The sequence below is a fragment of the Telmatherina bonti genome (genome assembly GCF_933228915.1).
Source record: "Telmatherina bonti genome assembly, chromosome: 15".
Taxonomy (NCBI): domain Eukaryota; kingdom Metazoa; phylum Chordata; class Actinopteri; order Atheriniformes; family Telmatherinidae; genus Telmatherina; species Telmatherina bonti.
The window spans coordinates 25,294,193-25,321,088 of record NC_136613.1 but is presented as its reverse complement, the minus strand read 5'-3'; the positions used below and the strand labels follow the sequence as shown (position 1 = coordinate 25,321,088).

The 26,896-nt window shown below is 40.7% G+C and overlaps 1 protein-coding gene across 2 annotated transcripts; it reads left to right on the top strand.

Annotated features, from left to right (window-relative positions):
• The first annotated feature begins 4,014 nt into the window (after positions 1–4,014).
• LOC306766246 (alsin-like) lies at positions 4,015–26,453 on the top strand. Of its 2 annotated transcripts, none has more exons than XM_079253895.1 (41): positions 4,015–4,175; positions 4,723–4,860; positions 5,356–5,516; positions 5,637–5,861; positions 6,223–6,413; positions 6,514–6,546; positions 6,636–6,836; positions 7,123–7,247; positions 7,367–7,602; positions 7,755–7,842; positions 8,310–8,491; positions 9,674–9,842; positions 10,191–10,287; positions 10,583–10,660; positions 10,742–10,960; positions 12,063–12,234; positions 12,336–12,531; positions 12,627–12,692; positions 12,928–13,087; positions 13,304–13,435; positions 14,663–14,791; positions 15,027–15,050; positions 16,165–16,235; positions 16,743–16,809; positions 16,895–17,070; positions 17,437–17,502; positions 17,666–17,764; positions 17,911–18,075; positions 18,257–18,368; positions 19,295–19,372; positions 19,460–19,596; positions 19,719–19,871; positions 20,497–20,611; positions 20,716–20,873; positions 21,016–21,114; positions 21,229–21,408; positions 21,537–21,582; positions 21,694–21,755; positions 22,088–22,237; positions 22,360–22,456; positions 23,513–26,453. In XM_079253895.1, the coding sequence occupies exons 2-41, from the start codon at positions 4,814–4,816 to the stop codon at positions 23,549–23,551; spliced, it is 5,001 nt and encodes a 1,666-aa protein (XP_079110021.1). In that variant the 5' UTR covers positions 4,015–4,175; positions 4,723–4,813; the 3' UTR covers positions 23,552–26,453. The 2 variants fall into 2 exon arrangements, with proteins under 2 accessions (XP_079110021.1, XP_079110020.1); XM_079253894.1 differs by having other exon boundaries at positions 19,716–19,871.
• The last annotated feature ends 443 nt before the right edge of the window (positions 26,454–26,896 follow it).

Below are 26,896 nucleotides of genomic sequence, written 5' to 3'. Positions count from 1 at the left end.
GTAGGAAACGGTCTCCATGACAGATTTGAATATCTTAACTTGTTTAAAAATGGCTGCTAAATCAATTTGGATTTTAGGTTGTTTTTTGGGTTTTTTTTTGTCATTATAACATATAACTAAGTTGTTACAGCAACTTTACAGTGCATGGTGCAATTTCTAAAAGTTCAGACTCAGCTATTACACAGTATCTACTATATCCAGTGTTTCTCTGATTATATTCAGCGCACGTATAAGTTGTTCTTCACAGTCAAACCTCACCATCAAAGGCAGCCATTTGTGTGTGTATGTGTGTGCATGTGTGTGTGTTAAAATCATGCCAAATTACCCAGTGCCTAAAATATTCTTTATCAAGCTCCAGACATGTGTTTTCAATGTTCTTTAAATATACTCCCCACACACACACACACACACACACACACACACACACACACACACACACACACACACACACACATACACACATACACACATACTTGGTACTTTCATTGCCAAATTGTAAAAAGAAAAACCGATTCCATGTTGTCTCTGAGAAAGTGTTCAATCTCTCCATTCTTTTTCTTCTTTTGCTGCAATTCATTACACATTAAAAACATATAAAATATTAGTATTATGGAGCTGATTTACACATGTTCATTTAGGAAAATATACATGTCAGAGCACCAGAACACACACAACGTATGTTATGTGACAGCTAAAGGTTATTTATAGTTCATCCTCTCAAGATAAACTTGTCTGTCTGAAGAGACCATTGGGATTTTATAAACTTAAAATCTGAAATCAATAACAAAAAGCTTCACAAAAAGTCTGATGCAAGTTGCATCCAAAGCAAAACAAATATAAATGTTGTTCTTGCAAAAGATGGATTATATTCAAGTACAAATGTAACTCTATGAATGTAATCAGTTATTTGCAAAAAGAAAGACTATTGACAGCATCTGTCCGTGAAACATGAATGACATTGATTGAATTTTCCCAAAGCAGTGTGTGCTCTCACAGACCTCCATGTGCACTCACGACTCTGTGGTCAGTCAAACCACTCTCTCTGGCTGTGTCTCTGTGGCCTGGCTGCAACCCTGCTTTTACCCACCCATGAACACACACACAAACACAGGACCTCTGCAGTGTTATAAACCCAGCCTGTGTTGTTTCCAGCAGCAGTAATATTTTATGAGAGTTCAGATGGGGAATACTGGTTGCTCCGGTCATGATATGGGGTCACCAAGTGTGTCTGTATGTGAGTGATGGACACAAATAGATAAAATTTCTATTTGAAATGTCAGGTTAAGCCCAATTTTACCTTTGAAGTATAGCCTATTTTGTGAGGTTGACTTAATTCTCATAGAAAAGAACAACACCAGGTTTTTCCACATGGCAGTGAAGACCTGCCACGTGTCCTCCCTGTCTTCCTGTCATCTGCACATTCCTTTCTTTTCTACACAGTTTCAAGCATTAAATTCATTTGCACTTTTTTCAGCATTGCTGTGGCACAATGATGCAGTTGGAAACACGTTTTGCTTCTAAAAATGCACTGATGTAATGGGTTGAAATTCTGGTGACAAATCTGTGATCTGTTCTGTGAGAGTTAATATGTCTGTGAAAAGCAGCCTTGTTCATAAAGCAGGTTTTTTCTCTTTTCTTCTTCTGCTGCTCTGGTCAAAATAACTTACAATAAGAAAATTCAATATTGATGACATTCATGATAGATGATTACAGGCTGGACTTTCTAACTCTGAAATTTCTTTGTGATAGGAACTGAATATTAGATTACCCCCCCCAAAAAAAGAAAAAAGGAAGAAAAGGAACCCATCAGAAGCTACTGCCAGCAGCTGTACGGCTTTAATGTCTTGTATTCAGCTCCAAGAAAGCAAAATATTAGATTTTCTTCCTCTGAATTGCCTGCCCTTGTTCTGGCTTTCTTTTTTTTCCTGTTTTATGGCTAGTCATAAAAGTCAGAGCCAAAACCTGCTGGACGCTTTTATATAGAAAACACTAAAATGGCAAACAAGAGCAGGTCACGAACATGGGTAAATGGAGAGGCGAGGATAGGAAAGAAAAGGAAAGGAAAGGAAAGAAGAAAAAAATTAAAGGGAAGGGAGCAGTATTGGATGCAGATACTGTATGTAGAAAAAAAAATAAAGCTAAATATACTGTGCATATTCTTTTAAAAAATATGGAGTGCATTTGTATGATAGACCATAATCATCCTGCAACATATGATTCACTAAGTCAGAGTCTAGAAAAAACACTGCTGTGAAGATCCCTTCAGCATGAGTCACTTAACATACAGTGATGCATCACAGTCACTAGATAAAAGTTTATTTGGACCTAGAAGTCAACGATGGGTCTCCAGCGATAAGCCAAAGGATTTGACTAAAGCTTCTTTGGTTGGAACTCTACACTGTTAACAACAAAAGTTTTGTGGTCGTAGGGGGTAGACAAACCATATATAGCCTTCACATAACCTTCATTTTAAACCCTGGTGAGTGTGAGCAGATCTGTGTCTGAGAGTGTAGCTGCACCTCTTGGGTTTCCTGATGTTTCACATCTAAGAAATGTTGTGTCTCAGCAGGGTTGCTGCTGCTTTTTCATCTGAAATGAGTGAGACCTCTGCTGTTCAAATGCATACATGAAGAAGCTCTAAAATCACACATTCACTCAAAGTACCGGTAATACCTATCACAAAAATAATCTTATTATACTGTAATTATCTAAGAGGGTAATACAGATCAATTTGCTGTATTAATTGGCAAACTTTAAGTTAACTATACTTTGCAGTACGAGTATTTTGACATTTTATGTTTGTATGCGAATGTTTACAAAAACAGGCTAAACCGCTACATTATAATAACATATTAGATTTAACATTTTTAGGAGGGACAGTTTCTAAATCAGTTTTTATTACACTATAAATGAGAAAACATTATCAACAACCAGGAAAAATAGAACTGTGTTTTAAAATGTTCTTCTTAATAATCATTATATGTGTCTGATGATGGATGTGTGGCCAAAATTAAATTTAAATCTTCCTCTATGCAATGAAAAGTTCATTTAAGTGCTACAGTAATGGAGAGTTCTGCCCCATAGAAAGCTTTTTTCTTCTTTTTGTTCATTTTTCTAAAAACTGTCATTAAAGATTTGGATTCAATAAACCAGAGGTGAGCATCTCTGGTCCTCAAGAGCTCCAGTCCTGCAATTGTCACAAACCTGACACATCAGACTTAGTAGCAGATTTTTGCAGAACTTCACATCAAAGGTATGCTAACTGATTAGTCATGCGTGTTGCACCTACGGTGTTGCAGTAGGAAAACTCCTAACACTTGCATGATTGGGGCCCTCTCAAGTAGCTTTTTTTTTTTTTTTTTTTTTTTTTTAAAAAAAAAAAAAACAACAAAAAATAATAACTATGAATCTTTATATATACTTTTCCAAGTTGGTAGCGTATATTAAAATAATCATTTTCGGAAAGACAAATATTCGGAAATATCTAGGCTGTGTGTGCAAATGGGGTATCATCTAAGGCAGGGCTGCTTAATTTGGTTCCATAAGGGCCACAGTCCTGCAGGTTTTGATGTTTCCAGGTCAGGTTAATCATAGCAGGGTCATTTTGAAAACCTGCAGGGTTTAGGCCCTTGTAGGACCAAACTGAGTAGTTCTAATTTAATGCCATTAGAAGTGATGACATTAAATTATATGTGAGCTGATCTGTGTAAATATCCAATAGAATTGTAACACTAAGTTTAAATGTATGGAAAAATAAATACACAAAGCAGTAAAACAGATTATTATGTAATACTTTGTGTAACCCGGTTAGCTCAGATAAACAAAGATAGGTAAAAAACAGTTTAAAAAGGCATGGATTCAACACGGGATTTTGAGTCAGAGTGAGATCTCATCCCTACATTCCTTTATCTCTGAAGTTCCGTCATCGCTGGCGCTACAGGTGTGGCGCCGCTGAGAAGTTTGTCCCTGCTCGGATGCCGTTGCAGACTTGCTTCCCAACAAGAAGAACTTGACATTACTTCTGCTTCCACTGCTCTGCACTGATTTGACCATGTCTAAATCTATTATCCCAATTTATCAGCCGTGACGCAACTTTTCAGTCATCTGGACTTATTCAGAGTCGTTGCATGCATAAATATCTCCGGCAGTTTCTGACGAGTTCGATCTCAAATTCGGTAAGTTTAATTAGCTTTTAAGCTAGCCAACTTGTGTTTACTAGCGTTAGCTTTCATTTAATTGATAAGACACGGTCGCTATTCACTAATTCAGGGAGCGGGGGTATCTATAAACAAGCTGGCGCGCATATTCAAAACAAGAGATTTACAGTTTATGTTGTCATCTGGAAACAAAACACGCGTCTCAGTCATTGGGCTCAGCGAGCGTCAAATAGATAGCAGGATAGACGCAAATGCGCTTTAAAGCAGACAGAAACGGATTGCAAGTGTTTTGTTAAGCCTTTAGTGGATATTTAAGCACGCAGAGATCCGGTCATATAGCTTGTGGGACACATTAGAAGTGTTACTACTAAAGAATCCTGTAAAAATAAATATTAATCCTCTTCCATCTCCCACTGTCATCATATGATAGTCCCGTCCCCCCCCCCCCCCCCCCCCAGTAATAACTCCACAGCATTTATTCATCAGGCCAAATAAACTTTTTTTTTTTTTTTTTTTTTTTTTTTTTTTTTTTTTTTTTTTACGGGAATCATATTTTAAACAACAGGCAGGTGAAATCAGATGAACCACAGAGGTTTCAAAGCAGGACCGAGGATCCAACAGAACAGCCTTGGAAACATGCTTATAAAGCTGCCATCATGCTGGAGAATGGAGAACATCAAGTGATGGAGAACCGTGAGGAAAGGTAAGCATATGCAAACACACTCGTGTACTTTTGATTAGTCTGTGTCCTGCTAATAGCTACCCAGCATCCTATTTATAATGGAAACATGTTGAATGCAAAAACAAGTTGGCATTAGCCTTTTGTCCCTTTTTGTTTTTCAGTTCCCCAGCTGAAACAGTCTGCTAAGCTTTTGTTTTCTCTCTTCTCACAGCTGACATGTAGACCTTGGCAAGTTGCAAATGTGATTTTGGTAAAAGAAAAGCCTCCACACAATTAATGTATCGTCATTTGTAGCGTTGCACTACACGTTCAGACCCACAGATCCTGAGCAAAACGTCATACTTTGATCGATGGATGATCCAACTTAGTTCATGTTTCCACATAATAATGTTTTTTTTTTCTTTAAGATGGTTGCAGGTGTGAGTTTCCATGGTGATTTGGCTTCAGATGTTATGTGTTTAGGTTGAGAACTGACAGATAATCCAGGTCGTGGCGTTTATGTTTTTCTGTGAAAAGTCCTGCAGCTGAGCAGCTCTCCACAGCTGTAGAGCGAGGACTTCTCCACGTCTGGCGTTCAGCAGGATGCAGTGAGCAGCTCAGTCCAGAAAGATTGCTGCTGCCCAGGCCTGTTGTGCAGGTCGCCCTGGGAGAACATCATGGCATCCTGTTGGCACAGGGTCTGTGTTGTGTTGTTTCAATTTTGTGCACTTGTTAAATCTTCCCAGACCTGCCTTTAGCAGGTTTTCACTACATCTTTAATGATGAATAATTTATGCCAAGTTGCTGTTGTCTTCCAGGTGGTCAGGTGTTTTGCTTTGGAGAGCTTTTATGGAGGGATTTGAGCATCCCAGTGTCTGAACCTCTGCTAGAGGGTTCTCTGCTGGGGAAGACGGTGGTCCGTGTGGCTGCTGGTGGCTTCCACTGTGGAGCACTAAGTGAACAGGGCAGCATCTACATGTGGGGGGAGAATACTGCAGGACAGTGTGGGCTAACCGAGCGGGGACCAGTCACAAATATCACAGGTTTGTACAACGATCTTCTTGTTTTAAAAGCCAGCTTCAAATGAAGTCTGATTAAATTACCGTGATTTGCAGGCTATAGAGCACGCCTGAACGTGAACCGCACCTTCACCAAGTGTGCAGCAGCTCCATTTCCTTCTTATAAATCACCTTTAACTTTGTGTGTTTTCCACAATGAGGGGGTGCAAAGTGACTCGTTAGCCAGTAAAAAATTGGTACATCAGTCGCATAATTGATTAAGCCACAGGATTCAAATTATGTGAAAAAAGAAGTGGCTTTTAACCCAGATATAATACGTTAGGCTTCTCTGTTGTTTTGTTACTGATCGTAATCATTTTAATAAAGCAGATATTTTCCCTGATAGTGTCAGAGCCCAGCGTAGTCAGTGTGGTGGACACAGAGGTCACTCCCCCAGCGATAGTTCGGGTCACGGACCTTGCCTGTGGACGAGAGCACAGCCTGGCTCTATCGACCCAAAACGAGCTGTGGGCCTGGGGAAGCGGCTGCCAGCTGGGCCTGGTCACCAACACCTTCCCTGTATGGAAACCACAGAAGGTAGATTGTTGAAGCCAGATAGATTTGACTGCAAATTTGTATCATCTATCTATAAAAGTTTTATTAATTGTATTTGTTTTGTTCGCCTTGGATGTCACAGGTTGAGCACTTGGCAGGCCGGCATGTGATTCAGGTAGCTTCTCTGAAATGTTGTTTGCTGTTTTCATACTAGACAAAAACTGTGTTCGACACAGTATTACTAACAAATGGGATTTCCAACAGGTGGCTTGTGGTGCGTACCACAGCCTGGCTGTTGTTCGCAGCTTACCTCATCAGGACTATAATACCCAGAGTGACCCTAAAAAGAAGGAGCGGGACCAGTCACCGCACTGCCCAGTACCAGACAGGGAGGAGCTGTTCACAGCTGAGGATCTTCATTACTGTCCACTCGGGGTGGAGCTGACTGAAGTCATGAGAAGCGAGGTTGGTAATCTGCTTATGTGTTGGCTATCACTATGTAACATGTTAATAAATAACATTATGACCACTCAAACATAAAGCCGGTGCTTGGGAGTATCGTTTTATAGTAACTTATTATAGGAACTTGTATCTAATTTTTCAATGCGTTGGGACTTGGGAAGTGTTTTTTTGTATTTAAATATAAAAGGATTATGATAAAAGAGCCTCCAATGGGTCCTCTTCCTGTCTAGAAGCTGGAAATTTTCTTTTTGTTTTTTAAACAAGCCATTTTATGTGATTTGTATTCCAGACTCCTCCCAGAAGACGAACCCCCCGACAAAAGCTCCATCCAGGGGAAATGTCGTCTGGCAGCAGCCCTGGCTCTGGAACTGGTTCCTGCTGGTTTACTGACGACAACAGATCCAACACTAAACAGTACAGTATCTCATAAATGATGCATTTCTCTTTTATCCTCTGAGAAAGAGTTCCACTTATTCATTTCATGTCTAAGACGTCTGTTTCTGACTCTTTGTTTTTTTTTTGTAAAACTTCAGGAGGAGTCTTCTGGTTAGCGCCAGGCTTGAGCCAGAGGCACACACCGACTCTGAGTCGCAGGTTGATGGCAGCCCCAAAGCCCAACGAATGTCAGACTGGAGAGCCAGCGAGAACTCGGCCTTCCATGATGAGCTGGAGCTTCAACACCTGCTGGACAAACTTTCTGGTCATGCATTAGAGTTGCGAAACACCAGCTTTACAGGAGATACCGACTCGCTGAGCAGCCACACATCAGGTTTGTGTGCCTTGTTGGGTCTCCATTTAGATTTTCTTTTGATTCATGTTGTTTATAGTTCATTGTTTCTTGTGTTTTTTATTTGATTCGGTCTTGTAAGCCGTCTTTTTCCTACTTGTCCTGTGTAATGCTTTCTGCCTCCATTCATCCAGATGATAGCTGTGTTTCCTCAGCGGCCTCCACAGATCCGTTGAGCTCCAGTTACAAAGACGAATCAACTGATAAGAGACAAACCAACAGGCAAGACTAGCTTTGGTTTATATCAGAGTCGCTTTGTTTTATCTCAAATTTAGGCATCTTTTGTTCAGAAATTTAAAAGTCAAAACTTTCAAAACAGAAAGATATTTTTGTATTGATATATGTGCAACTGATCTTTTTTTTTTTATTATTTTTAATGTGATTTCACTTGATTTCATCAGTCTGCCTGACATCAGGCCACGCTGAGCCCTTATTCATGAAGCAGGGAATCCCAGTTTAGCAGCACAAGAGGGGCCTGTACAACATTCAGCAACAAGACTTATTGTTTATCTGTCTGTTTAATAAATGTGCAGATATCTAAAAGTCAAACCTAACATAAAAATAGAGATTAATCATTGAATAACAAGACAAATAAACTCTAGAAACTATTTTATGCTACGTCCTCCAAGCACAAAGACCAATCCCACAAGCTTACTATCAACAAGGCTCTTTGACCTTCTGTCCTGCAGCAACAGCGGACCATCTGGGCCTTACTCTTCTTCCCCAGTCTGTTTAGAAGAAGTTCGTCTTTGTCTGGAGAAGGAGAAGCAGGCTCTGCAGGACCAGAAGAGCTCCAGTCTCACAAATATACACCAGAAAGGGCTAACTGCAGCGAGCAGGAGACGCTCACTTCCTGGAACCCCCACCCATGGTAGGAATGGAAGGGTGTGAACAGCTTAGCTGTTCATCTGGGAAATATGCTTATTTTCTTTCTTTCACAGAGTTAGATGAGAAGACAGATACCCTGAGTAATAAATATGGAGCCAGGAGACTGTTACTTTAACTTATCAGCAGCAGCTTTACCTTCCTGTGAAACCACAGCGTGTTGTTTCCACATTTGCATTTGTAAAAGAACTGAGCAAGCATTGTATGAAATGTGGATTAGTGAGATAATTAAGCTTTATTGTTTTAGCGGTGGTGGAAAGATTATATATGATTTTTTTTTTTATGGAACATTTGTGATTTTTTAAAAATTTTTCTATCAGTAGTTCTACTTGAGTGAAAATCCCACATCACTCCCAGAGGTTGCAAAAAGTGCAATTTTCTTACATTATCTAATTCTACAGTTGGAAAGCACCAGTGGGGATAAATAAGGAAATGTGAGCCAAACAAAGCAAATGTTCGCATTTCATTCTGACTCACAGAGCAGTAATGCATTTATTAGAAACCAGACATAATTGCCTGAAATTAAAAGTACTGTAAATGTCGCTTACAGCAGTTTGTGCTTTCTTTTGGTAAAGTGAATACATTTCTTGCGAGGATATGATGATGTTGACAACGCATAAAAAAAACACAAAGTCAAAGAATTAAAGAAAAAAGTCCAAAAGGATGAATGAAAGTGTAAAACCTCCAGAGGTCAAGAGGCACAAACAGCGACGTTTTAGAGAAATCATTTGTAGAATAACTTCTTGGATTTTTCTTTTTTTGGTTTTCTTGGAGTTTCAGGAATGCAGTTGTGACTTCTCTCATTAGTCATCTTAGGTCTGGAAACTAGATCAGGCTTTCAGCCCTTTCTTTTTGTTTGATATTTAATTGATTTTCCTATTGGTTTTGTTACTGGTAATGATGTGTCACCTCCCCTCAGTTTTTTCCAGCTCCCTGCTGGCTGTTCAGGAGATGCAAGGTTTGATTGTTTCTGTAGCAGCTCCCTAAGTTTTTAAGGTGTGTTCATACCAGACTTGTTGGGTGTGGTTTTGTTGTGTTTGTCCATGTCCTGTAATTACTTGAGGCAGGTGAGGACACTGTTGAGGCAGCTGCGGTGCAGTTTGTTTGCAGAGAAAAACCCAGCAGTGATCAGATTTTTGTCTTACATGCTGATATATTTGGCTTTCAGGGTCTCCCCGGAGACGACCCCCATGCAGCTGCAGGGGACTTTCTGCGGGTCGAGCCCAGGCTGCAGGACCAGAGGACGCAGGACATGGACTGCCATCTCTGGAGACTGAGGTCTGGAGCTGGGGTCGTGGGTCAGAAGGACAACTCGGTCATGGAGATCAGCTCGCCAGGTTGAAACACAAACATTTCTGCAGCTTTATCATGAAAACGGACTCATTTAGAGTCTGACTCTTTACATTATCTAGAAATAATAATTCTATTAATATAAAAGTGATTCAGAAGGATTTCTGTCAATTATTATTCTGCTTATTCTGTCATTAAACACAGTGTGTGCTGATCAGGGAGACGTGTCTGAACATAGTAAAGCAGTGTGACTTTGCAATGGAATAAAATGTGAAAAGTCGTATAAAAGCAGTCGTACTAGACTTAACTGTGTGTGTGTGTGTGTGTGTGTGTGTGTGTGTGTGTGTGTGTGTGTGTGTTTGTTTGTGTGTTTGTGTGTTTGTGTTTGCATCCAGACTCCAACCTCTGTGTATCAAGTCTCTGACAGGCAAGGATGTGATCAAAGTTGCTGCAGGGTTGCACCATTCGCTGGCTCTAACGGCTCAGTGTCAGGTAACAAACCCGCAGCACGTGCACGCTGGCACACTCCAACACATTTGCACTGTTGATACATGGGAGAAGCTCTTTTGGCAAAGAAAAAAGCTCCTGAAACTCTTTCATAAGTGTCATTACCACATTTTTCAACCAATGTTTGCCTGAGCATTAGTCTAGCTTAGAGCTTAAACACAGATTGAGCGATAAGGAAAAATTAAAGATTTCTCAAGAATTTAAGTAGCTAAGTGGTTATTTAGAAACAGAAGTGTAAGAGCAAACCCACATTCACACACAGCCATGTTGTGTGTTGCAGGTATACTCATGGGGAAGTAACATGTGTGGGCAGCTTGGTCATGTCAACGGTCCCATCACTGTGCCGCAGCAGGCGAAGGTAATCCCATCGCTCCGTCATTCACATCTTTCAGCAAACAGTTTATTTATTGAAATGGCGCACTGTGTTTTGTTTTTCTAGCTGTCTGAAGGTCTTCGTGTTTGGGATCTGTCAGCCGGTCAGAGCCACTCCCTCTTCTTGGCTGATGGTGACTGCATCCAGCCAGTCCTGCTGTACTGCGGCCAGCAGCAGGAGCCGCTGACTGAGCGTTCACAGCAGAGTGAACGCTCATGCCAGAGGTCACCCAGCAGGGCGACGACCTACACAGTCAGACCAACGCTGCTGCCTTTCTGCATTGAGGTTCGGGAGTCAAAAACACAACTGTGTGCACTCATAACATCGTTCCATAGTTCAGCTCAGCCATCCAACTTCAGCAATGTGCTCCTCTCTAAAACACCTTTACTCATTCACAAATGAACCAAACAAACCGCCTTCATCCTGCATCAGTGTGTGTTTTTACAAGTCAGAGTTAGCCACAAGGAGCCCACAGTGTTGGACACGCTGACCACTTGGTGTTTACAGTATTGAGACTCCTCTAGTTGCTGTAGGGATGATTCAGCGCTGATTGTTTACATTTGTAATCCTTGCTTGGAGCACGTAGCCTACATTATCAAAACTCAGCATGCCTCATTGTTAGCTTGATGTATAAAAGCACACATGAGGTGTGGCCGTTTCATCTCTGTTACTACTTTCTGTGCTGCCGCAGAGCTTTATCTATGACGCCCCGTTCCCCACCAATCCACAGCGAAGGTGCATCAGTCCCAGCTTGAAAACACTGGTGGAATTGGCCACAGTAAATCATAGTTTTGCGCGGCGGAGCTATAAAGTTAGGTCATAAATCTGCAAAAAGTCATAAAAAAGCCAAATTACTGCTGATGAGAAAGTTCAAGCTCTTCCTCACGGCAAAGCCTGTACAAATCATAGATACAGTAACTACTGTATCAACTACAAAAGTGTCAGGAAATGCGTTACTGTGTCAGAGTAAATTCACCTGTAACAGAACTATTTTTTAGTTTTTGATGACACGTCAAACAATGAGACATTGTTTGCTTGAAGTGGCCCGAATTAGCAGAAGCACTAAAGGTATTTTGTTTGGAGCCTTTTAGCGGAGTTTCTCCCCATCATGTTGGTGTTCTGCGTTATGAGTGGTGTGTGAAGATCTCTGTACTGCATTTATCTCCTCCACGGGACTCTTATGATTAAGATGTTAAATTCAGGCGCTGCATAAAAAACAAAGTAGAAACAAACAAAAAAAGAAAATGAACTATATTGGAACATATCAGTGTTTTTAATGAATCTTGTGTTGTTTATGGTGTTTGATCTCAAATGTGTACATTTACTCACTAGACTCATTCCCTACCTAAACATTACCTCAGTTTCTCTTCTGTGCTTGTTTATGTAGATGGGTTACATTAGCAGCGTGTCCAGTGGTGGTCAGATGTGTGCTGTGCTGGCAGACCACAACGTGATGGGCTTCATCTCAGCCCTCCATGAGCTGGCCTCCAGAGAGAGACAGTTTTACTGCTGGTTAAGCGATGTCAGGAAAGTCCTCCTCACTCCGACTCGGAACCGAGGTTGGAAATTTTTTTTTTCCTGCCAACATCCTTAATGAAGCAAGATAAATACAATATGTTTCCTCTTTAAACAGTTTAAATGCATAATTTCTTGCTTCCAGAGAGTGTGTGTCCGGCGCTGGGTGAGCCGTGCACCCATCTCTTCTTCTCACTTTGTGAGAGTTTTGTTCACCTGAGCACCCTGGTTGGTCGTCACGCCACTTCACTCAGCTACTTCCTGCATAATGCACAGAGCCGGGACGTGGCATCGTTCCCCCTGCTGACCCACACGGGGTATTTCCTGGACACGTATAAAAAGTAATGGCAGAGGGTATTTTCTGACAAGGTATTTACTATTTAGTATATAAAGAAAAATCTGAGTAATTTTTCTGTCTGTGTGTTTAACTCTTTAGGTATTGTTCTGCTGTTGGTGACTTCCAAGTAATGGGAGGTTTCCAGTTGCTTCATAAACTCTCACTGTGAGTCCTTTTATTTTATATCTGATAACCAGAGGTGTCATGTTTGCCTTATTTTGCCTTTCCACATAGAAAATGTAGACTGCTTGGATAAATGAGACAGCAGAACGCAGCAGCCTTTGCACTTTAGTCTACACTGGTAGCAATTAGCCTCATGCTAATGCAAAAAAAGAAATTTTGAATTAAAACTAATGATTAAGATGATGTTGAGTGTGTGTGTGTGTGTCTCTGTGTCCAGAGAGTGTTTGGGCAGTCGGCAGACTTCGCTGTCTCAGCTGGATGTCTCAGACCGATCTCTCAAAGGGGATTTGGATCTGGCTTCAGTGTTGTACTGGCCTCTGCAGCAGCTCCACCAGTACAACCGACTCCTGCTCAAAATGGCAGCATGCTACGATGTGGTGGGAGCAAAACTCCATCTTCATGCCTCACTTCTGATTTCTGCCTTTTACTCTTTTTCTTTCAAAACATTTTCTTCCTGTCCTCTTTCACATTTCTTATTTCCTGTATTTCTTGTGATTAAGTAGCTTCAGATCATTTTTTTTAACTGCCGTTACTGCATTAGCTGTAAGATGCTAACCGCTTCCTCTTTTTTTCCCTCTTTCTTTTCCCCCAAGTTAACAGTCGAGTATCAGTCTCTCCATCAAGGCTGCAGTGATTATGAGAGTCTGTCTCTTTCATTGCTAAGAAAGAAGAAGGAAGCTGAAACCACCTTCCTTTTCTGGAAGAACCACTCTGGTAAAACTGCTGTAAGTACAGTTGTGTGACACGAGACATCTCGCACACTTTTGTAAGAAAACCTACAATTATCTTGGAGGTATAAAATATAATAAGCATCTAACAGGGTTTTCATCTGGAGTTGGAAGGTTTTAAATTCATTAACAAAGTAAAGCTTTATAAATAATAGACACGGTCTGCAGCTTTACCAGTAGGAATGTGATGATATGCTTTTGTCCTGATTCGATTCCAATTTCTTGGGTGCCGTTTCGATTTAAATTGCAAAAAAAAAATGTATAAAACTTTTATTCTCGTCATTTTTATTCATTTCAATTAGGAAAGAACAACACAGTAGCCAGACCATTATTCTGCTGCTATAATGCCCAAGAAGAAGAGTGAAAAGATCAATAAAAACAATCAAAATGACAAAAATTTCATAATTTCACTTTTTTTTTTTTTTTTTTTTTTTTTTTTTACAGAAAAATCATTTTAAAATTGTGATACAAAAAAATCCTGGTATTCAATTTTCCCACCCATATTTATCAGTCAAATCTGCCTGATTTCCTCATCTTAGATAGTAGAGATGTCCAACATTATCAGCCTACTGATATTATAAACAGATACCGGCATTTAAATGCAATATTAGAAATTATCAGTATCTGTTTTTCCTTTTTTTTTTCTTATATTTCAAATGTCTTAACTTTTACACAACATGCACATATTATATATCAAACTCTTCTGCTAAGTCTCTTCTAACTCAAAATGACAAATATAAGATATAGTTTTCCAGAGATTTTTGTTTGTTTGGCACAAATCACTTCAGAAATATCAATATCTGTTGGTATTGGAAATTAAGAGTTGGAAAAAATTGGTATATTGAATATTGGTTGAGGGGGAAAAAAAAAGAAAAAAAAAGCCAGTATTAAACATCCACAGATAATAGTGAAATGTAACTGGAGGTCAAATCCAGGAGGAAATCTTCCCCTCCGAAAGTTTCCCAAACATGAGGAAGTCTGACTGCTCTGATAAACATGAGAGTATTTCATCAGCATCTTACATTTATCCCAGTATAGGATGGAAGTTTGTACATGCCACATGTCCCCCTGCCTTATCATCTGTTCCAGTTCCAGTGAAGGCAGAGATACGGCTGTTCTTTGTAGTTTATATTTTTACAGCATAAGATACAAGCGGAAAACCTGCTGAAGCTTCTCCTTGTTGCCAGACTGATCAAGTCTCCTTCCGTTCTCCTTCCGTTTCAGGAGATTCTGCGTCTCCCACAGCGCCGTGTGGTGTGTGAAAGCAGCAACAGATCTCTGACTGTGCAGAACGCCGGCCGCTTCTCCAATCACTGGTTCATACTGTTCAGTGACGTACTGGTGCACACACAGGTACGCATGTTCAGAATGTTAAACGCCAGTGTGTTTAGAAACGTAAAACTTTACGTTGTGTTAGAGAGACTGGTGATACACAACTTAAAGAGCATCTCTAAAGATCCACAGGATGTTTATCAGTTTGGCTCAGATCAAGCCAATCTGCTGCATCGTTGACTTGCAGACGTTTCCGGACATCTGTCCTTATCTCTAGATACTTTACATGTTTTCATTGTGTCTTTCATTCAATCAGGGAACCATTCCCTCTCAGAGCTTTGTGAGTATATCCAGTATCATTTCACCCCATTTTCACTCCCATCCAGCCAGTTTAGCTGGAGCTTTGAGCTGCAGCGTGCTGTAGGTGGTCTGGCCTTGGTTCAATGCTTCCACTCTCACAGGGTTAACCAACATTTAAAGGCAAATAATGAAATGTGAACACAGGACTTCATTAACGTCATGCAGGTAACGGGACAGCTAAAAATTTGTCTGGATTCATCTTCCTCTGAACAAACGCCTATTATGGCAAATTCCAAATGCATTGATTGTTTGGTCTTTCAGTCATTGCGGTCTTGAGGAATATTGACGTCCCGTGTTGACATTTATGTTTTGCATTTTCTCCTGGTGGCTGTTTCTTTCTCGCTCCTGTACAGAGGTGTGTTAGAGGTTTGTACAACACAAGTGGATGAACTCAGAAGCCTTGGCTGCTGTAGCGCTCAGCCTGTACGGATAATGGTTAAAGGATACATCTCACCACAGCCTGCTGCTTTAAAAACCAAGATACCGCATCACCAACTCCCACCAAGGAGCTGTCAGAGCCCAACTTCTTCAGCTGTTGCTTGTACTGTGTGTGTCTCCCTCACTGCTTTGGGTTTGTTTTAGTTTAGAGCAGTTTGGTGCAGCATCTCTAACTATCTAGACATGCTCTTCCTTGTTGTTCGGTGTGTTCAATTGTGTGAAGTTTGGCCTTTCTCTGTCTCTATGTTTGGTTTTGGGTTCATCTGCTGTGGTGTTGAGTGAACTTTTTATGCATTTTTCTCTCTCAAATGCTTGTTTTATGTTCATTTATAGTTTTCTAATGTTGAGGGGAAGAAGTAAAATACGTTTTCATTCATGCAGCACCTCTTGTGACCAGTTTTAATGTTCAATATCAAACAGAAATGATATGAATAACACTCCCAGCAGATAGTTCTTTACATGTTGGATAAAATTCAGACATAGTGTGGAGAGATGAATGTAATTTACTTTCTGGTCATTTGCACATTCTGTGTAATGAAAGCGCACATCGTGCGAATGTGGCAATCTCAGGATGACTGATTTTTCGTAATATGAATGTGGAAGATGGTGAAGAAATATGTTGCTGTCACTCTTTTTGTTGAACTGTGTCTCTGCAGTTCTCCACACACCACATCTATCCTCTGACTTGTTTGTGGGTGAAACCAGTTACTGAAGACAGCAGCGGACTGTGAGTTTGATGCAGCACAAATCCAGACCATTAATGTTGGAGCTAACATGACTAATGCTAATAAAAACATCCTGGAGGAGACGGTAAAGACTTTAAACCATGAGAGTTGATGATGATTGTGACACTCACCAACCAACCTGCGGTAGATGTACATTTATATCCAGTTTTCTCAAAGAGTTACACACTGCCTGGAAGCTAAATTCATTCCTAAAAGCCAAACTTCCTGCTCAGAAAAACATTTTATTTGCTTTTTTTTTTTGTCTTGTAGATGAACTGTATGTAAGAAACGTGTGCACCGGTTGCTACTGTCTGACTGATTAATACTTGTAGCATGAAGTGAGGGTTCACAGCTTTGTACACAAATTTCTTGACCCTCCTTTAGAAATGCATTGTGTAACTTTCAGTGGTCGACTTTGGCTCAGTCTGTCTGCTTGTTTTTTGGTTTTTTTTTTATTGAAATATTTATACAGTGAGTAATAAAAAAGTTGTTATATTTTATATTTTCAGCTACGCCATTAAAATAACATGTCCAGAGGAGAGTTTCACTTTGGTGGCCTCGACACCAGAAGAAAAGGTACATTTATCTTCATCTATTTGATACTTTTATTGTTGCTTTAATTTTTAAAATCAATCCTTTTTTATTCTTATCATTCTTGTAGAACAAGTGGCTGAGATGCCTTAACCAGGCAGTGGATCAGGTGCTGGGTGGTGGTCAGGGCTCATCACCAGGGATGACCGCGATGTCACGCACCGCCTCCTATTCCTTCACTGTAGACGAGCGATTCAAAGACGCTCAGTATGTGGGAGGCTGGCTGGCAGGACGGGTTCATGGCAGGTATGGGAGCATATATTTGGGGTTTTTTTTAGCGGTTATATGTGTGTTTTTATTTGTCTTGCTGGTGTTACTGCACCATGAATGATAGGATTTAAAATTTCAGTGCTTGTATTCACAGGGCCAGTAAGTATTTGGTTAAAACAAACAAGTTTTAGTTCAGTCTGCAGATTTCTAATTATCAGTGACTTGTGGGGTACAGAGACAGTTTGACAGTGTATGGACAAATGGTTAACAACAGTTTTGTGTCAAAGCTAAGTTTGTTTGATGAATTAGGTTGGTTTAACTTTCCATTAGCTCTTTAAATCCATACTTTTAGCAAAATGAAGCTACAGCTGGATATTTAATTATGCATGTTTTGCTTCTCAGAGGAACCATGAAGTGGCCAGATGGACGAACGTACAAGGGGAACTTTAAGAATGGACTGGAGGATGGGTGTGTATCTTGTGTGAGGTTTATTTATGTTAGAGACTTGAGAGCAGAGGATGATATTCTTAAATCAGAGAAGCAGAAAATCATGACCTTTCTCTTCTGTCGTGTTTGAATCAGATGCTAAAAGCAGCTGTGGTGTTGATGCATTTTCATTTTTTCTTCTCAGTTATGGAGAGTGTGTAATACCGAGTAAAGTGCTGCACAAACCAGACCGCTACCAAGGGCAGTGGAGAGAGGGCAAAATCCACGGGTTTGGGAAGTACAAGTCAGTGCAGTTTTTTTTTTTTTCCTACGTTTAAATAACTTTTACATAAATTCACATCAGTCACCTTGTCATGCAGTTGCTTTTATTTCAAGTCAGAAAAGTGTGAAATGGTGTAACAAAGAGGTGTCTGTGTATGTTGTACTCAGGTATGCTAGCGGGGAGGTGTATGAGGGCTGCTTCTCAGAAGGGCAGCGCCATGGTTACGGGATGCTGAGCTCTGGTAAACTGGCCAGGACCTCCTCCAGTGTTTTCATCGGCCACTGGGTTCACGACAAGAAAACTGGATACGGAGTCTACGACGACATCACCAGGTCCGAATTAAAGTCCAGAATCTCTTAAACAAGTAAAACACTCCCTATGATGATATACGAGACAGGATTCCTTGATGATCTGAAGCATTTCAAGGGAAGCTTATTTAAAGTCATTGATCTAAATAGATGCTTTCCAGATCAGTGTTTGCTTTATAAGCCTGATTTCATCTGGCTTTCCCAGAGGTGAGAAGTACATGGGACTGTGGCTGGACGACCAGCGGCACGGCAGCGCTGCAGTCGTCACCCAGTGTGGCGTGTACTATGAGGGGACATTTAAAGAGAATAAGATGAATGTAAGTACATCCTTTTATTATTTTTTATCTATATGAAACAAAGCATGAAAGTCCCAAAGGCTGCATCTCGTTAAATCTATGATTGAACCTTTTGTAAATGTTAATTTCAAATCATGGGGCTGCACGGTGGAATAGTGGATACTACTGTGGCCTCACAGCAAGAAAGTCGCTGGTTCAATCCTTGGCTGGGGGGGAGGCTTGAACGGTGGCCTTTCTGTGTGGGTTCTCTCCGGGTACAAAGGCATGCATGTTAGGTTAATTGGTTACTCTAAATTGCCCATAGGAGTTAGTGTGAGTGGTTGTTGACTTTTTGTGCGATGGACTGGTGACCTGTCCAGGGTGTACCCCACCTCTCGCTGGAGACTGCTGGGGTGGGGTCCAGCTACCCCGCGATCCTTGATAATGGATGGATTTCAAATCATTAATGTGGCTCAAAGCTGAAGGGCAACAAAGATATTTAAAGATCTTCTGACTGACTTGTAGCTATCAGGACATGTGGTTTCAATCTATATTAAACACACCAAGGGCAGGAATAATGAATGAAAGACAGAAAGGCGAAGGTAATGTTGTCCAACAGCTTCATAAATGGACTGGTAGCATTTTCTAATAAAAGGAGAGTCAAAGACAGCTGTTTGGGAACAATCAGCTTGTGTTGAAGGTCATTTTGCAAAGATTTGTTGACTGAATCAAAGCAGTAAGAATATTTTTAAAATCTTCAGAACAATTTGAAATCTTTGTTTAAATCGATATTGATGGAGATGCCTGGTATTCATGGGTCACTGTGTCCTGGCTTCCTCAGCAGACGACTGAAGTCTGCAGCTTCTTGCTGTGGAATAATAATTTGTAACCTGAAACATAAACAAGATTATTTTTTCATTGTTTTACAAGTTGGCTATTTGATGTGTTTTATGTCTGCTTTCCATCAGGGTCCAGGACTGTTGGTGTCAGAGGACGACACGTTCTTTCATGGAGAGTTTTCTGATGACTGGGCTGTCAGTGGGAAGGTAGAAGATGTTTCTGAGCTTGTACTCCAGGTCGTTTCCGCTCTTTAAAAATGCATTCATGCTTCTCTCCATTCTACTCCACATCAGGGTGTTTTGTCTCTGCCGAATGGGGACTGTCTGGACGGCCTTTTCAGTGGAGAGTGGAGCGCGGGTCTAAAGGTGGTGGGAACGTACACCAAACCAGCTATTGATGGATGTATGCACGAAGAGAGAAAAACCCTGCAGTGAGTATTTTAGACAACATATTCTGAGCCGATATATGTTCATATGTTGCAAACTTTGTTTCCATTTGTTTGAGGGTTTGTTTGTTTTTTTTAATCTGCTAATGTGTGCATATGTGCAGCAGGTTGGGCCAGTATGTGGTACCTGCTGGTCAGAGGTGGATCTGCGTGTTTGATGAATGTTGGAGTCGACTGGGCTGTGATGCTACGAGAAGAGGAGAGAGGGCCACAGCCTGGGAGAACATTGCTGTTACTATAACAACTGCACGGCGACAGAGGTACAACACATGCTACCCATTACCAGGCTATAAGCGTCAGGAGCTTCTGGCATCTTCTAAATAAAAAATGCTACATCAAACCAAATCAAACTTTATTCATACAGCATTTTTTATACAGAGCATATCAAAGTGCTTAACATTAAAAAATTAAACAGTTGCAAACTTAAAAACACACACACACACACACACACACACGTTACACGCACACAACCCAACCCTTCTCCTGACCATTAATGCCAAAATAAAAACTCATAACTTCAGGATTCTGTCATCTGTATCTGGCGTGACGCTGCTGCTGCTACATAACTGTTCCGACTTTATTTCAATCGGATTAAACAGATATTTTGAAACACCTGGTTGGGAAACTGCATATTAACTCAAATAGCAAAAGTTCAAAACTCGTGCTTATTGTAATATTTATGGAAGTGTCAGAATGGGGTGATTACTCATCATATTGTTATAATGAATTACACATTATTTTTCTATGTTAAAGCTTCAACCTACTGCATGAGCAATAATATAACTGTGTGGATATAATCCAGTAAAGTCTGGGCAATACAGATGAAGGCACCAGTGGTGTTTTACGTACAGAGTTAAATAAGTAGATGTGTGTGCATGTTTGTAGCATGGACCTCAGCAAATCCCAGACCAAAATACTGGAGAGTTTGGAGTTTATTCCTCAGTATGGTGATCCGGTCACCACCGCAAGTTACGACAACGTTAGAAGATATCTCACTAAGGTACAAGTGGAAAAATTTCACCATGTTTCTTTATGGCTGGTTTTACTGGTGGTCAGTAAAGTTTAATGTGTATATTTGTGTACGTCACCGTGGTTACATGCCAGGCATGTGAAACTCCCCACCACCCGCTCGGCTGGTTGGTGGAGACTCTGGTCACGGCCTACAGGATGACTTACGTTGGCGTGGGATCCAACCGCCGGCTGCTCCGGCTGGCCGTCCAGGAGCTCCAGGCCTACCTCACACACTTCTACAGCATCATCAGGTAGACCCATCCCATCATCTCTTCACTGCTCAGTCTGACTGAAGGGAACTCAGAGCTCATTCTTCCATATCTGTAGATGTTTGCTCAAAACACAGGAGAGAAGTTTAGAATAAATAAATCAAAACGAAATATCCGCTTCCAGGTTTCTGTTTCCCGGGTTACCAGATGATGGAAGCGTCATCCCTGAACCACCTGCCTCTTCATCCAGAAGTAGATGCAACTCCGTGACAGCAGAGCAAGGGTGAGTTTCAGTTGTGCGCCTGAAGGCAACACCTTTCTAATCCTATGCATTAACTGCAGAACCTTCATCTGTCTGTCTCTCCTCTCCCTCCTCCACTGCCTTACTCTCCATTAGCGTCATGGTGGTTAGCTGCTCCTCTCTACTCCTCCCTCTGCTGCTCCCTCGACTCTATCCCCCTCTCTTCACCCTGTACTGTCTGCAAGAGGAGCAGGAGGAGGCCCAGTATTGGGAGCGCATCCTCCGACTCAACAAGCAGCCCGACCAATCACTGCTCAGCTTTCTGGGAGTGCAAGAGTAAGCGCCCATATGAAGCCGTCACAAATGCAGGCGTTTGCGTCCTTACAGCATCCTTTTTGTGGAACACAAAAGTGCCCTTTCATGTACTCGACTGCGGTAATGTGAATATTTATTTACTTTATTAGGAAGTTCTGGCCAGTCTGGATGTCAATTCTGGGGGAAAGAAAGCAGGTTAGATGCTGATGATCTGTTTATGACCTTATTGCAACTTGTGCTGCATGTAATCACAGAAATGGTTTGTACGTCGTCCTCTTTAACTTCTTCTCTTTGCATTTGTCGCAGATTGTGTCCAGCAGTAAAGACGCCTGTTTTGTTTCTGCTGTAGAGACTCTCCAACAGATCAGGTAGCTGTCATGTTACATGGAATAATCAATAAACAGCCTAAAGACAGAAATGGTGACGTCCTGATCATTTATGTCCAATTTGACAGATTAAAAAGGCTCCATCTGAACTAATAGATCTCTTGTTTGTTTAAAAATTAATCAAACTCTCTTGAATACAGCTGTTTTTTTGTGTGTGTGTGTATGTGAAGCCCTGATTGTTGCCTAGCAACCGCTGCTTAGCCCTGATAAATTGAAAGATTAGAAATTATTTATGTTTGATGAAGAGGTAAGGCTGTTGAAGATGTAAATGAAGTAGTTTAATTTCAATCTAACGTGGCCTCCTGTGTGTGCAGCACAACATTCACTCCGTCAGACAAGCTTGTGGTCATTCAGAAGACGTTTGAAGAACTGACACTGGAAGTGAAACCCATGCTGGATGGGGATTTCCTGTGGTGCATGGATGACCTGTTCCCTCTCTTCCTCTATGTTGTGCTCAGAGCGAGGTCTGTTATTATGCAAACACACAAACTCATTGTTTAAAATAACGCATATTTAGGTTTGTAATTGTCTGAAATATAACAGATTTTGCTGATGGAGCAAAATGTGTTTTGCTGTTCTCCTCTAGGATCAGGAACCTGGGAGCGGAGGTCAGTCTGATTGAAGACCTGATGGATCCCAACCTTCAGTATGGAGAGATGGGGCTGATGTTTACAACACTAAAAGTGAGATCAACACAGATGCACGCTTAAGTTTCCTCACACTGAAACAAAATCTGACATTTTTCATTAATACTATAATCAGTTTTTGTCATTGTGGCAATGCAGTATTGTACGACTAAAATGCAAGGTGTGTGGGATTTGCTATGAACTGATCCTTCCTTTTTACACTCAAGTACATGAGTATCTAAGAAAACAAATGGAAAAAGAGAAATGGTCAAATTGAGTTTACATACTGGTATACTAACTGGCTGCTTTATCAGGTACATCTTGCTAGTTTCTGGTTGGACCCCCTTTTTCCTTCAGAACTCATTTAATTCAGTGTCATGGAGTCAACAAGCTGTTGGAAACATTCCTCAGAGATTCTGCTCCATATTGACATGAATCATCCCACTGTTGCTGCACATCCATGATGAGAATCCCAAAGCTGCTCTGTTGGGTTGAGATCTGGTGACTGTGGAGGCCGTTAAAGCACAGGGAACTCATTGTCACACAGCTGTATGGAATATGTGAGCTTTGTGACATGCGTTATCCTGCTGGAAGTTTCCGTCAGAAGATGCTGCACTACGGTCATACAGGGATGGACATGATCAAATCAAAGCTTAAATCATCTCAAATCAGTTTATGAAAGCTGGTTTGGCATGATCAACCATACATCTCCTTTATTTCCCATCAGATGCTCATTTTGAAGAAGTCGTTTCAACCATGTCTGCATGACTAAATGCACACTGCTGCTGCTACATGACAGGCTAATTGGCTATTAGAGTTTACACATTATTAAACCTCATAAAATGGCCAGTGTGTGTTTTCTTTGGATTAAAACCGTTGTACAATATCTGCACACAGTCCCTGGATTGTTTTTATTATTTCACAAAGTTCTTCTCTCTTCGGTTCGTTTATTAAAAGGAAAAAAAAAAAGATTGATTCAGGTTTTCAAAGATTTTAAGAATTCAGGGGTTTTCAAGAATTGTTTTATTTATTAATTTCTGTTCTTACACTGTTGTCACTGCTTGATTTTCATCTGTGCATGTTTGTAAATGTGTCCATGTGGCTTTGCTGCAGGCCTGCTACATTCAGATCCAGCAGGAGTCCACCACCTAGTAGCAGACAGGAAATGACAACAGAAGAAAACCAGTGAAATCAGCAGAAATCTGCAGGTGGAGCAGCACATAGCAGAGGAAGAAGGCAGCGCTAGGTTTTCACCTTCTGTCATCACAAGAACAGGATCCTTGTGGTGTGAAAACACCTCTGCAACTCTGCTTTAATGAGAAAACGCATCGCCCCATTTTGGACATTTTACAAAGTTCCATGTTTGGCTTCATAACAGCTGATGGGTTTCAGCGCCACATTGCAATTTTATCAGTTTAGTTTCAAAATCACTTTATATTTATCAGAACTATTTATTGAATGTTTTTACCGTGACGTGACGTCCGAGGATATTTCATCACTTTTAAAGTGTTTTCTTCTTGTTTTTTTTCCCCCTTTTTGCAATAATTCCCACAAGAGTAAGTCATAACTTTATGCAATGCAGAGCTGGAGAGATGTTGTAATGCGTAACTGTCCTGGTTTGTCTGCTTCACTGAAAACACTTGGAACAAAACGACATCTCTCCATCACTGATAGTCTGAAATACGACCACATTTAAAGGGAAAATGTGATCCTGGTAACTTAAATAATAATAATGAAAACTTCTAAAAAGGGACGTAAAGGTTTAGAACAGCTGAAATGAACAATGAGCCTCATTCATCAATATCTTCTTAAGAATCTAATAATAATGATGTTTGTTTGTGTTTTGTTGATTGAAAAATGCCTGTGATCAGTCCAGACTGATGGTGTCTAGAAGACCAACCACAGAACTAAATCCCGTCTTGACTGCAACTTGTCCTTCATCTGTATGTGGAAACTTTATATAATGTGTGGCCAGTTGATTTATTACAGCTGTTTTGGCTCTGAAATGCCCACCATGGCTCCCAGCTCCCACTGAAGTGTTCCACTGGCCAAATATCCCAAGGTCGACAGAACCTGTACATGTGGTGGAACAGGAGGGTTGGACTGTCTATGGCTGCAAATGTCCACAAGAACAGGTTTTTGTAATTTAAAGTGTCCAAACAGGCACTTATCACTCTGCAAATACAATCTGAATGGACATGAAACGTTTTTTTCCCCCTTTAGGGAATCACCTGCAATGTCTGCCAACAGTTCACACACTGATCTATGAGGCAGCCGGGGATAAAGACAGACCGCATTTCATGTATAAAAAAAGGTAGAACCACAACCTGACTGCAGGGTTTCCAATTACTTCAATGTAAATCACAGTGTTGGCAAACTTAATTATTAAAAAGCTATAAATTAGCTAAACTTATGTAAAAATCTGACTTTAAAAAGCACTAACTTTATTGTGTTGAACTAAATAGAAGACGAGACAGACATTTAGTTTAAAACATTTTGGCACTTAAATGTGGACAAGAGTACTCCTGAGTACCGCTGGATGTGCTGCAGTCTTTGTAAAAAGTGTGCTGGTTGGACTTGTGATCCCATTTATCCTTGAACAGTTGGTAAATGAAGCCTGATGAAAACGAGTATCTAAACCATGATGTTGCTTTCGTTTGGAGAAGCTATGGGTACCCGAGAGGGCTAAAGATGCCATTTTTCACTTTCAGCCACTTTTAAAGACAAAAACCAGGAAGAAACTGGTCAGTAGATGTAAAGTCTGTAATTATTTAGCGGAAGATTTTTTTTTTTAACTTTATATTTTTGTAACATAACTTTCTATAAACATGATCAAACTTGATGGAAATAATGATGTAAAAGGGATAGAAGCTTCATTTTTCATTTCACCATTTTATAAGTGTTTTCAGGTATGTTGATGCCTGTGTGGAAACCTGAGGCCTGGACTACAAAGCTGGATTTTCTCTCATGGAGGAAACTTCAGGGTTAACCCAGAGTTTTCCGTTCTACAACGCTGGTTCACTTCTTACCAGAGTTTATCACCCCGCTAGCTTATGCTGAAGGGCCAAGCTGCTCCAGAACAGGTTGTGTTCTGGATAAGAGATGGGTAAAACAGCACCACCTCCTGACCAGTCAGTTCTCTTAATAATCGCTCTGATCATTCTCATAATGTTGGGACGCCGATCTTAAGGAGCTGAGGGGAGAGTTATTAGGGAGAGACGCATCCTTTTGATAAAGAAATGAGGTCTAGTCAGGGACATCTTCAAAGTATGTTTTTCTTCTTGTTCTTGTGACCAAGTCTGTTTAGCTTCACAAGCGCTTCATCTGAAACTACAAGGTTAAAACATACGGCTCACACATGGCAGAGCTGCAGAACCACAAATTTATAGAACAACCAGTTCCCTGTGCCATGTGGCGAGGAATTGTTTTTCCAACGCAAAATGTGCAGAGAGACAGGGGAGGGGGGGGGCTGAATCTAAAATCAAATATAAAGACTGGACTGAGGAAGTTCTGCCTGAAATGTCTGGGCTGTAGAAAAGTAATAGGTATTTTCCAGTTATGTTGTCCAATAGATTAATGCACATTAACAGTGAAAAAGTTCTGCCAATATTTTTTCCTGGCTGTTGCTGTGGCAAAAAAGTTTTTTTTCCTGTTTTTTTTTCTTTTTATTCATAGTTTAAGTATTCAAAACAAACAACCTACACAGTCCCACAACTTTGCATAACAACAACACATAGAAAAAAGAAATAAAAGAAAAAAAGAAAAGAAATATGGTTGACGTGTTTAAATTCTTCATATTTCTGAATGTCGGCTCCTCCACGGAGAAGCTCTGCAAGGTTTGTCCATGTTTGCGATTAATCAGAGGCAGCAAACTCCGCCCCTTTTATGAGAACGCACACTGATCTTGACGGGAAAACCCTGCGTTGACCGAGCGAGTTGACAACCAGCTTTGTGGTGCTGCTTATCCAGATCCTGAATGTCTGTGCAAGTCAAACCAGGTACTAGCCTGGATATGTTGGTCAGTCCTACTCCTCAGTTTCTCTGATGCAGAAGACACTAAACAGACTGAGCTTTTTATGGCGCCATCAGTTTCTAAAGCTGATCTCAGATCTGATATTCAGAAGAAGTGTGCAGTAAACTGACTGTAGGACAGCCAGATCTCTTCACCGAGTGAAATAACTTTATTTTAGACTGCAGAGAATTGATGAGTGAAAACGAATCGCCTTAGAAAGTAACCGTTTTGTTTTATTGTACTTGTTACTTTTAGCCAGTGTTTGAAGACACACAACCCCCCATGTTAGGAAATAACTGTAGCAACATTAAAGGAAAAGTTCAGCGTTTTACATTTTCAGAAAGTTACACGATTGTGCAGCTGATATTCACCATAGATGAGATGAAGCAGTTCTGCACTTAGTCAGGCGACATGAGTGCATTCATGCAGTCCTGATTGTTACTGTTCATGTTTTAGAGCAACTCGGCAAGACTTGAACACGATCG

Coding starts and splice junctions, on each gene's coding strand:
- LOC306766246 (XM_079253894.1), top strand. CDS start 4,814: ATGCTGGAGAATGGAGAACATCAAGTGATGGAGAACCGTGAGGAAAG. Junction 17,071..17,436: donor GCAGGACGGGTTCATGGCAG/GTATGGGAGCAT, acceptor TTTGCTTCTCAG/AGGAACCATGAAGTGGCCAG. Junction 18,369..19,294: donor TTAAAGAGAATAAGATGAAT/GTAAGTACATCC, acceptor GCTTTCCATCAG/GGTCCAGGACTGTTGGTGTC.